We start from the raw sequence: 12,065 nt of genomic DNA on the forward strand, positions 1-12,065 counted from the left end.
GTGACTCTTCATTTTATTAATCACAACAGTGTAAGAAGTGACAATCTCACAAAATTTTAAAGTTTACTATTTACATATATTATCTCATCTGAGCCTTAGTTTTTTTTGTTTGTTTGTTTGTTTTTTTGTTTTACGGATGAGAAGCTCAGAGAGGTTACATGACTTCCCTATGGTCATAAAGCTTCTAAGTGTCACTCATCTACTAAGTCATGTTGCCTCAGTATTCACATACATTTGAAAAATGTATAAATATATGTGTAATACATTATTTAGTTAGTCTACATTAGGATATGAGATAATAAATCACTTAACCTCTCAGTGCTCCAGGCAACTCTCTAAGACCTTAAGTGACAGAGAAGGTATTGACTTGCACTGGTAGAGGAAGTTCCCTCATCTAGGAGTTGCTTATACCAGTGAAATCACAGAGTCAGTCCCCATCCCCTACAGAGGATAGGCTTTCTTCTTGATTATGAGAGTCAGATTTTGTTGAAGCTAAAGCTAGATCAAAACTATGGTTCTTGGTGCTCATAATATCATTCATGGATCTCTTACAATAACTATGTGGCCTCCCTGGGGTCCTCAGCCCATACACTGGGAATAAATGCCTTGGCAGATATCTTGATGAATGCTATGGCTATTGCCTTTCAGTGACCCTGGTGATGAACAACCTCTTTGTACTTAAGCTGTTCCTTCAGATGAAAGTCATATAGATAATATTTAGAATTTTATAAAGTGCTTAGTACAATGCTTGGCACATAGTAGGTGCTTTTTAAAAAAAGGCTTGTTCCCTTCTCTTCCCTCTCTGTTACTTGAAACCTTACTAGTTTTGTAGGGCTTATCAGAGCTTACACTTCACTGGAAAACTTTCAAGCTATCACTACAAGGTACCAGAAAACTTCAGTGGATAACTTTTAGTTTCAAGCAATGATCCTCTTTGTAATTCAAAAATAGTTTTTAAAATACACTGGCTGGCCTACAATGAGAGTGTCATTACATTCCTCTCCCCACTATTCCTTCTGTTTTTCTACTGCTTCCCATATCAGTAAGGTAAGAGTGCAGAAGCTTTAACCTAGAATCAACACATATTTGGGTTTCTCTATCAAGTGAATTTGCTAATTGCTGAATATTTTTTATTGCTGCTTGCTAAAGAAAAAGAACTGTTTTTTCATTATTAATATATGATTTCCACCCTATCTAAAGGGATAGAAAAGACAAGAGATAATTATAAAATTACTTTAGATTCTGAGATCCTTGAGGGCAGGAATCATGTTCATGGTGACTCTGTCAGTATCTATAATAATATTTGTCTATGTGACAGATGAGTAGCAGCGAGCACTAAATAAAGGCTTCGTTGACTGACGATTTTATAATCTTCTTAAGCAAATAATTTCAGTGGCTACTTAATCTGCTACTCACATCAATTTCTTTGACTAGTCTGAATAGATTATTTATCCTTCTCTACATTAAAGAGTGAATATAGGTACCACAGAAGCCTCAAGGTAATAGGTTCGGTTGCTACTACCTTTGCCACTAATGCAAATTACATTTTGAGGAAGCCTGCTCTAGAATTTTTTGCTTAGAAAATGTAGCAAAACATTCAAAATAGAAAGACCTTTCACTGTATTGATATGTTAGTTTTGTGTTTCCTTTTTACATAAAACAAGACATTATTAGTAAGAAAATATTTTAATGGACTAATTTGAAACCTCTTTCTCCTTCTTCTAACTCAAAGCATTCTTATAAAGTCCTCGTTTTGGGCCTTTGACATTCTCTCGGTACAAATATTATGTGAGTGCAAAGTATGCTGGAGTTGCCTAGTTTAGGAAATAGATGAAACAGTATACCTGGCCTTGTTGAGGGACACGCTGGTGTTGGCCTTCACTAGGCTTCACTGGAATTGGCTTTATCAGATTGGGGTTATCGTAGATGGCTGATGAACTGGTTATCTGCTTTGGCTCAGAACAGGTTTTACACTGAAATGGAAAAAACACATTTTGGTGTTAAGCAATCTGCAGTCTTTCTGAAAGAGCATCTACACTTCATCCTCAAACCGATCAACTACGAAAGGAGCCATTTAAAAGATAGTTTCATATAATGAAAAAGGTTCCTGAAGAGAAGACATCATGTCTATGACCATAATATAAATATAAAGAATAACATTCAAATTTCTTCAACTTTTCAATTTCATACCCTGACAACTTGGCAGCAGAAGGACTAGCCATGACTATATTATTTCCAGGATCAATGGACTTGGTTCTAGGAATTCTTAAGTAGTTAAATCCCACGAGGATTTTTTATATGCACAAGCACTTATAATTTTATTCTTAACATACAGGCTTATGCTTTCATATACATTGTTAAGTGATAATGGAAGTCATTCATTAAGTAACATGCACCTTTTTATGAGAAAACTGTCTCTGTCTGGATTGAAATGAGTTATATTTATAAAAAACACTAGCGGTGTAAAGCTAGTTTCATTAGCAAAGCAACCAAAACTTTCTGCCCCAGGAGCCAAGATATTAGGCTGATTCAAGTCAGTGATTTTAAAACAACTAATGTCATTTTAATGTAACAACTGTTTGTAAAAATACAGTAATTCAAATAGCTTGCTAAAACTAAGAATTTCTGAAACAAGCCCTATAAGTTCAATGTGCCGAATCAATATCATACTTTAACCAACCTGTGTAATTGCTATCACAGTAGGATTCATGATACATAAAACACAATAGTCTCCCTAATTAAAATACCAAATAAAACTGAACATAAAAATGCTACCTTTTGGACCTATAAGCTTTTTTTTTTTATTTCAACACATGGGACACGTTATAGTTATTACAAGAGATTCAGAAATTGATATGGGACCCCAATGACCAAATCACCAGTGTTGTCATCTGCTCCCTCTAAGGTTTCAGAACCAAAAGCAATCCTAAACCTTAGGATGCCAAAGGTACTAGGCCTATACTTCAGAACTGGCACCAGGTGCTTGTTTCACATGCAGTATGTCTCTTGGGTGTGCATCTAGAGATGAGTCTACTGAGCTGGTACCAAGATAAAATTTAGTCTGGCTAGGCGATCTGGTTTTCTGGTGATCTGGATGTCTAGCTAGAACTCCCTACATCCATCATTCCTAGTTTCTCAGTTTATGGAATAATAAGCTACAGAAGTAAAAGCTTCCACTGCCTGTTCACCTTAGCTTTGTCATCACAGGAGCTGGGACAGTGGGATCCCAATCCAAGTGATGAGGTTGGGATCTAAACCCTAAAAAGGAAAAACCCTGGACTTTCCTACATGGCCAAATCTCTGGCATTTGCCTGAGGCTACAATCCCATCAACTGGCCTTTCATTGTGGCTACACCCAATCTCCCAATCTTCTGTTACCCTAACCCTAGCCTAGCCCTCCACTGTCTTACCTCCCTATGGCCACTTCCCACCCTTAAACCTAGCTAGGCTCCATTCTCCCTTGGTCAGGTGGTCCAGGTTCCTGGCATTCTATTACCTCACTGTCCCTGCAAACTACTTGGTCACTCCTAGATCCCTCCCACAGTCTTTCTGTATGTAAGGTCCATCTTATCTCCATTAGGGTGCTCAGATTCTTATAATCTAGCCACTGCTCAGATTTTTATCTTTAATAAACCTTATCTTTGGCTGAAAGAAGGCTTGGGTCAAATTCTTTTGGGCAGGACCTGCGTGTTGTGATCTCAGGGTCCCAGCATCCCTAAACCTCTAGACCTCATCACAAGGTCAGCAAACTCATTATCCCTGCAGATTCATTCACAACTATTGTAGTGAACAATTTTTCCCCTTATTATGGATTTGGGCTGGTCCCTTGGTAGTTTAAGTACTAGATAAGACATTTGTAGATCATTTAATAGCAAACAAAAAGGATTCTTACCTAGCCATAGCCAGGAATGGATACACAACAAGGATTTGACACTTAACTCAGGGGCAGAAACATATATGGTTAGCAGGACAGGATTTGAAGATTTGAAGGGCCTTAGAACATCTTTCTGCCAAATTTTAAAAGCCTTGTCTCCATGTGGGTAGGCCCTTTTAAGTAACCAGAAAGCCACATAAACATATGGAAGCTAAGTCAAATGCTACTAGACCTTAACCCTCAGGTCAATCAAATCTTAGGGAAAGTTTTCTTGCCTTTGAGGGAAAGAACTAGCCAAACTAATTGGGGGGAAGGGAAGAAGGCTGGCAGACAGTAATCCTATCAACATTTCACTCCCCAGTGATAAGAGCCTAAAGATCTTCTGGAATACTTTCTGGCATTTAAATAACTTCAGGGTCATTACAGAATTAGCCTAATCTAAGGGATGAGAGGAGCCTGGAATAAGCATTATAGATGGAAAAAAAGAAGAAGAAACTACAACCCTAAACTAAAAAGATCACAAAAGCAAAATAAACAAATGAACAAAAAATGGAATGATCTTCTGGACTGACCAAATGCAGAAGAAAAAGAAGACTAGAAATCCTCAATTTTGCCTCCCCTCTTTAGATGGTTCTTGTGGTGAGTGATGTCAAATCTCTGTTGTTTACAATGGATCTCCTGATGTAAGGTGGTGACAATAAACAAGCAAAGCACTTGGACCATCAGGGTCTCAGCACATCTCTGGCATAGTCACCTATTCTTTATTACAGGTCTGTAGTAAAAATCTGTAAGAGGTCATAAGTCTCTTACATGCAACCTGTCCCAGGATCTGAGTTTCCCCAATTTCAACTATTTCCTGGCCCAAGATCTCCTCCTCTCTTGGAGCCCCATTAAATGGATGATACCAAATCTTTGCTCCTTGCTAAGGGGTTGCCCTCTTCTTCCACAGAGATTGAATACAGATTCTCCCTCAACTTCATCTAGGTATTTTGGATTGCCATCATGCTGGCTAAGTGATCCCCACCTTTCTTCCAGTTAGTGGCAGGTGGTGGCAAAGTGGATAGTATGGTGGGCCTGGAGTCAGGAAAAACTGAGTTCAAATCCAGCCTCAGACACTTACTAGCTATGTGACCCTGGGCAAGTCACTTAACCTGTTTGTCTGTTTCCTCAACTATAAAATGAGGATAACAGCACCTACCTCACAGGGTTGTTGTGAGAATCAAATGAGATAATATTTGTAAAAAGTACTTATCTCAGTGTCTGACACATAGCAGGCAGTATATAAAAGCATATGCCTTTCCTCCTGTTCCCAGAAAAATTCACAGTTATCACAGTTATGCAGTAAGTTTCACCTCCTCTATGTCATTATAAAGTAAGGTACCTCCTAACAATTCCACCCCTTAGCCTCTCAAGCTCTCTAGGCAGATGATTCTTTTTTAAAAAATTATTTTTAATTTTTTAAAAATTACATGTAGAAACAATTTTTAACATTTATTTTTAAAAATTTGAATCCCAAATTCTCTTTCCCTTTCCCTCCTTGAGAAGAAAAGCAATTTGATAGATTATAACATATTTCCATATTAGCCATTTTGTGAAAGAAAACACAAACCAAAAAAACAAAACAAAACAAAACAAAACAAAAACGCCCAAAATCCCAACAAACAAACCTCTAAGAAAAATAAAGCAAGTTTAAAAAAGTATGCTTCGACCTGCATTTCGACTCCATTAGTTCTTTCTCTGGAGGTGGATAGCATTTTTTATCATTAAGTCCCTTGGCATTGTCTTAGATCATTGTATTGATCAGAATAGTTAAGTCATTCACAGTTGATCATCATACAATACTGCTGTTATTTGTACAATGTTCTCCTGGTTCTGCTCACTTCACTTTGCATCAGCTCATATAAATCTTTCCAGGTTATCCTGAAAGCATTTTGCTAGTCATTTGTTAAAGTACAACAGTACCTGATAACAATCATATGCTACTATGTGTCCAGCCATTCCCCAAGTGATGGGCATCCCCTCAATTTCCAATTCTTTGCCACCACAAAAAAAGAGCTGCTATAAATATTTTTGCACAAACAAGTCCCTTTCCATTTTTTTTTTTTAAATCTCTTTGGGATTAGTCATGGTATTGTTGGGTCAAAGGGTATGTAGTTTTATAGCCCTTTGGGCATAGTTCCAAATTGCTCTGATCTAGTCTGATATCTTGGATTAATTTATCAAATATTAGATTGTTATAGTCATTTGCTACTGTGTATTGTGTACCTAATCTATTCCACTGGTCCACCACTCTATTTTTTAGCCACTACCAGATTGCTTTGATGATTACCACTTTGTAATACAGTTTTAGATCTGATAATGCTAGGCTACTTTCCATCACAATTTTTTTTCATTGATTCCCTTGATAGTTTTGTCCTTTTGTTCTTCCAAATGAATTTTGATATTATTTTTTCTAGCTCTATAGAATACAGTTTGCTTGATATGCTACTAAATAAGCAAATGAATTTGGGTAGAATTATCATTGATATTATATTGGCTCAGCCTACCACGAACAATTAATATTTCTCCAATTGTTTAGATCTGACTTTCTACATCATTCCTGGGTTTGTCTTGACAGGTAGACTCCCAAGTATTTTATATTGTCTACACTTACTTTAAATAGAATTTCTCTTTCTATCTCTTTCTGATGGACTTTGCTGGGCTGAATCATCACCCAGGAATCAGTGCAGAGGAAGATCTTATTTGGCCTGTTCCTCAAGGTTTTCTCACATGCCAGCCATGTGGCCCACAGGTCACCCCACTGGGAGGCCTTGTCAGAACTATCATCCCCCAGAGTATGCCAGCTATCTGACTAATGTAGACCTGAAGACCAATTACTGAATATAGCCATCTTGTAGTCAGAGAAGCTATTGGTAAACCAAGGCAAAATGGCATACCTCAGGAGCTAGGTTTTCATAGATAAGGCTACTGGAGGTAGCAGAGTATTTATTAGGGCTTAGATTAGAAGCCTCAGTCTCTGGCACTGTTTCAGTTTGTTTGTGAAGGGCACTTATATCCAAGAGATCTAAGCAAACGTGATCTTGAATGTATCCTTTCTATTTAACAAGAGAGTCCTTCCATGACCTGTCCACTTTATAAGAGGTGCCATTTTACATCACTCAACTCATAACAGGCAACTCAGGGTGGAGGGTGATAGTATAATCTTATGTCATCTGTTCAGTAGCCTAGTAGCATGTAAGTAACTGCTTTGTTACTTTGCTACTAAATTTTTTTCTGTTTTCAATTAATTAGTGTTTCTCTCCCTCCCATCTTCTCCTCATCCCTACCTCCACAAATGAAACAACATTTAAAAAGTAAAGCAAAACCCTTATAACAAATATGCATAGTTAAGTCAAATTCCCATACTGCACATGTCTAAAATATATCTATATCTATATGTCTTATCCTGCATCTTGAGTCCACCAACTTTCTATCATGAGGTAGATACCATGAAACATTCACTAGTCCCCTGAACTGTGGTTGGTCATTTGCATTGATTAGATTTCTAAGTTTTTCAAAGCTGTTTGTCTGTACAATGTTATTGTATAAATTGTTCTCCTGGTTATGTTTACTTCACTTCATTCTGCATCAGTTCACACAAGTCTTCCAAGGTCTCTCTGAAACTGTTCCTTTTCATTACAATAGTATTCTTATATTCATATACCACAATTTGTTCATCCATGCTTCAATTGTTGGGCATTCCCTTAGTCACAAGTTCTTTGCCACTACAAAAGGAGGGGCTAAAATGTTTTATACATAAAGGTCCTTTTCTTCTTTCTTTGAACCCTTTGGGGTTATAGGCCTAGTAGCAGGGCCATTGGATGAAAGGGAAGATATACACACAATTTAATATAACTTTGGGGCATAGGTCCAAATTGCTCCCTGGAAGAGCTGGACCAATTTACAGATCCATAAACAATATATCAGCAGGCCTATTTTCCGGCAACTTCTCCAACATTTGCCATTTTCTACTTTTTTCAACTTCTCCAATCTGATGGATAAGTCACTTTAGAGTTTCGTTAGTATGTGCCTGGAGTATCTGGAGTGTTATTTTCAATTTGATTGTTATTACTTGGATTTCTTCTTTTGGAAACTGTACATTCCTATTCTTTGACCATATGTAAATTGGATTAATTCCTTATATATCTTGGAAATGTGAGACCTTTATCAAACATACTTGCTATAAAGTTTTTTTGTCCATTTAAATGTTTACCTTCTAATTTTAGCACTAATGGTTTTGTTTATGCAAGATTTTTGAATTTTGCATAATCAAAATTGTTTTATCTTCTGTGATCCTTTTTAATTCCTTATTTGGTCACGAAACCTTCCCTTATTCATAGATCCAAAAGGTCATTTTTTCTTGCTCCTCTAATTTGTTTATAATGTGACCTTTTATAACAAAATCATATATCCATTTAGAGGTTACCTTGGCATACAGTGTGAGGTGCTGGTCTAAACCTAATTTATGCCATACTACTTTTCAATTTTCCTAGCAATTTCTGTCAAACAATAACTTCTTATCCCGGGAGCTAGGGTCTTTGGGTTTATCAAACATGTTTCTGTATGTTGCATACCTAATTTATTCCACCAACTAACCTATTTCTTTAAAAGTATGAAATTATTTTAATAACTACTACTTAGTAGTATAGAAATATGGTACTACTACACTCCTTTCCTTGCCTCTTTTTTTCCCATAATTTTCCTCGAAATTCTTGATCATTTGTTCCTCCAGATGAATTTGCTATTATTTTTCCAGCTCGATAAAATAATCCTTTGATAATGATTAGTATGATGCTGAATAAGTAAATTAATTTAAGTAATACTGTTATTTTAATTATACTGGCTCAGTTTACACATCAGCAATTAATTTGATTTCAAGTTATCTAGGTCTGTATTTCCATAAAAGATGTTCTGTAGTTGTATTCACATAGTTCCTGTGTGTTTTTCAATGGGAATTTACATATACTGTAGCAGTTTTAAATATAATTTCTTTATCTTTTCCAGTTGGGTTGTGTTAGTAATATATAGAGGTGGTGATGACTTATTTGATATTTTGCTACTCTGCTGAAATTATTGTTTTAATTTTTAGTTGACTACCTAGGGTTCTCTAAACCATAATCATCTGCAAGAAGTGATAGTTTTGTTTTTTTCTTTACCTATTCTTTATCCTTCAATTTCTTTTAGTTGCTTTATTGCTACAGCTAGCATTTTAAGCCCTATATGAAATAGTAGTACTGATAATGAACATTCTTGCTTTACCCCTGATCTTATTAGAAAGGCTTCCAGTTTATCCTGATTATATATTATGATAGCTTATGGTTTTAGATAGATACTATTTATATTAAGGAAAGATCTTTATTTTTACGTTTTCTAGTATTTTTAACAGGAATAGTTGTTTTATCTTGTCAAGAGTTTTTTTAAATGTATCTACTGACATAATCATATGATTATTTGATTTTTATAAAAAAAGATGGTAAAGCAAGAATGTTCATTATTAGTATTACTATTTAATGTAGGGCTAAAAATGCTATCTTTCAGATGAAGTTAGTATTTAGTTTCCAATTAAATTTAATTCTTTAGTCAGCAGCCCTTTATTGAATATATTTTTATTGCATTGTGGTTAGTAAAAGATGTTTAATTTTTCTGCATTTGTAAGGTTTTTACATCCTAATACCTTGTTGATTTTTGTAAAGGTACCATGCAGAGATGAAAAACATGTACACTCCTTTCTATACCCACCAGAGACCTAAAATATCTAACTTCTAAAATTATATATAGGTCCTTAATATTTTTCTTTCTTTCTTTCTTTTTTAGATTTGTCTAGGTCTGAAAGAGGTCTTCCACTATTATGATTTTACTCTCTATTTCTCCCTGTAACTCATTAGTTTCTCCTTTTAGATGAAATGCTATTCAATGCATATATGTTAAATATTAATCTATTTATTGTCTATGGTACCTTTCCATATAATATAATTTCCCTGTTTCTCTCTTTTAATCTTTTTCCTATTGCCTTATCTGAAGTCACGATTGTTCCTTTTGATTTTTTGAGGAAAACTGAAGCATGACAGATTTTGCTACAATTAAATTTTCTTACACTTTCAATCTCTTTGCTTTATGCCTTCTGTTTACAATGAAGAAGATGGTGAGACAGGACTGTGCTTGATACTTGATTTATCATCTCTTCTCCCAAACTCCAATCACAGGTTCTTAGTCTTTCTTTCCATTTACATCCCTCTTCATGATGCACTTTTTGAGATTAGATATTTTATGGTTATGACTAATGCCTCCCTGAATGTACCCTCCTCCCTCTTATGCCTACTCTCTTCTCTGTTCTCTCTTGCAACCCTGATGAATTGAATGTATTTCCACACCAAACTGTATATGATATGTATGATTATATGACCTGGTTGTAAGAAACACTAAGTCATCTCACTTTTTTTCTCATTTTCTTCCTTAGTATATTTTCTTTTCTTTTAAGTTTGAAATAAAAAAACCATTCCCAGGACATCTGTCTTATTCAACTTTCTCTATGACCTGATAACATTAGGGAACTGAGGTGACATCTGTATTATCTCCCCCAGTTAAAATGTTAGTAACATCCTTCTTTGACCCTCTACAATTGCTTGTTCTTACTTATCTTTTTATGTTTCTCTTGACTGCGGTGTTTATATTTCGAAGTTTCTACCCTGCCCTGGTATTTTCATCAGGAATGATTACGTTAAGGTCTATTTTTTTTAACTTTGTACAATTATACTCGGTTTTGCTGGGTAAGTTATTTTTGGTGGGGAACTTATTCCAAGTTCTCTGCTCTTTCAATATGGTACCTACTAAATCTTTTGCGATCCACAGTAGACCCTCAGCACTTCTTTCTGTATGCATATAATAATTTTTCTTTGACCTGGAAGCACTGAATTTTGGCTATAACATTCCTGGTAGTTTTCTTTTTGGGATTACTTTAAGGTGTTACCAGGATGATTCTATTTTACCTCTTAAAATATGATATGCAGGTTCTTTAATTGGGAATGCCTTTCAGGTAGTTCAATGATTTTTAAATAATCTCTCCTTATCTGTTTTCCAGGTCAGTTTTTTTTTTATATGAGACATCTTACATTTTCTCTATTTTTTTTTTAGTCTTTTGACTTTGTTTTAATATTTCTTTCTGTCTAAAAGAATCATTAACTTCCATTTGATCTGGATTAATTTTTGAGGAGTAGATTACTTGGATAAGGTTTTTTTTACTTCTTACTATGCTGTTAATTCTCTTTACAAGTCTTCCCTCTAAAGCTCTCATTTCTTTCCAATTATTTAACTTCCAGATGTAACAGAATCTCAGCCCTCAATCTTGTAACAATTGAACTCTACTTTTTAATATACAGTATGTGATCTTACTGTTATAAGTTCTCCTTCCTCCAGTGTAGATCACCATCTTTCTTTGCCTTTATATCCTGTGCATCTCAGTCCTCTAATATTTCAGGAATACTTACACTATGTCCTCACTTTCACTACATCACCAACATATCTCCTTTTCTAGTCACATATACCCTTGATGATGCCTTTTATGTGACTTCTCTCACAAAAATCTTCAGTGATAATACTTATATCAACCATGCATGTATCATTCCATTTACCCTTTGGGTTATTTGCTATTTTGAGTCTTCTCAGATTGTGGTGTTACATAGTTCACCCATATAGCATTGTATTTAAATCTGGAAGGCACACTGGAGGTCATCTAATTTAACCTCCTCATTTTATAGATGGGGAAACTTTGGCTCAGAGAATTAAATGACTTGTCCTACATTATACAACTAATAATCAAACACAACTTAGATTTGAATTTAGGTCCTCTGACTATAAGACCATATTGTTAGAAATAAGATGGGTTTGGAGTAGTAAACAGCTTGGGATCATTCAAAATGTTTAACCTTTTCCCAAATGTGAAATATGAAATCTCTTTTTTCTCTTCGATTTTTTATCAAGTCACTTTCTATCCACATCAGCTGTCCAAACAGGATATACTAATGAACTATTTCAATACCATAGCCATCATAGAGGCAGTATACTTTCCCCATCCATCTTTTTCCAATACTGTTGACTAGTCTAGTTTCTTTTTTTATTTTTCCCCCAACTCAGGTCTTTTTATTTTATTTTATTT

General features: G+C 35.3%; 1 protein-coding gene across 2 annotated transcripts in view; it reads right to left on the reverse strand.

Moving 5' to 3' along the window:
* The window catches only part of DCP1B (decapping mRNA 1B), a 79,365-nt gene that overhangs the window by 9,474 nt on the left and 57,826 nt on the right, over positions 1-12,065 (reverse strand). For both annotated transcript variants that reach the window (XR_003568683.1, XM_027857288.1), the window contains exon 6: positions 1,845-1,973. Coding sequence is in view for 1 of the 2 variants with exons in the window: in XM_027857288.1 (XP_027713089.1) it covers positions 1,845-1,973 (129 nt within the window). In the remaining variant the exon portion in view is untranslated. The remainder of the gene's footprint in view (positions 1-1,844; positions 1,974-12,065) is intronic.

The sequence above is a fragment of the Vombatus ursinus genome, unplaced genomic scaffold, assembly GCF_900497805.2.
Source record: "Vombatus ursinus unplaced genomic scaffold, bare-nosed wombat genome assembly UNPS02012082.1, whole genome shotgun sequence".
In the NCBI taxonomy this organism is placed as follows: Eukaryota; Metazoa; Chordata; class Mammalia; order Diprotodontia; family Vombatidae; genus Vombatus; species Vombatus ursinus.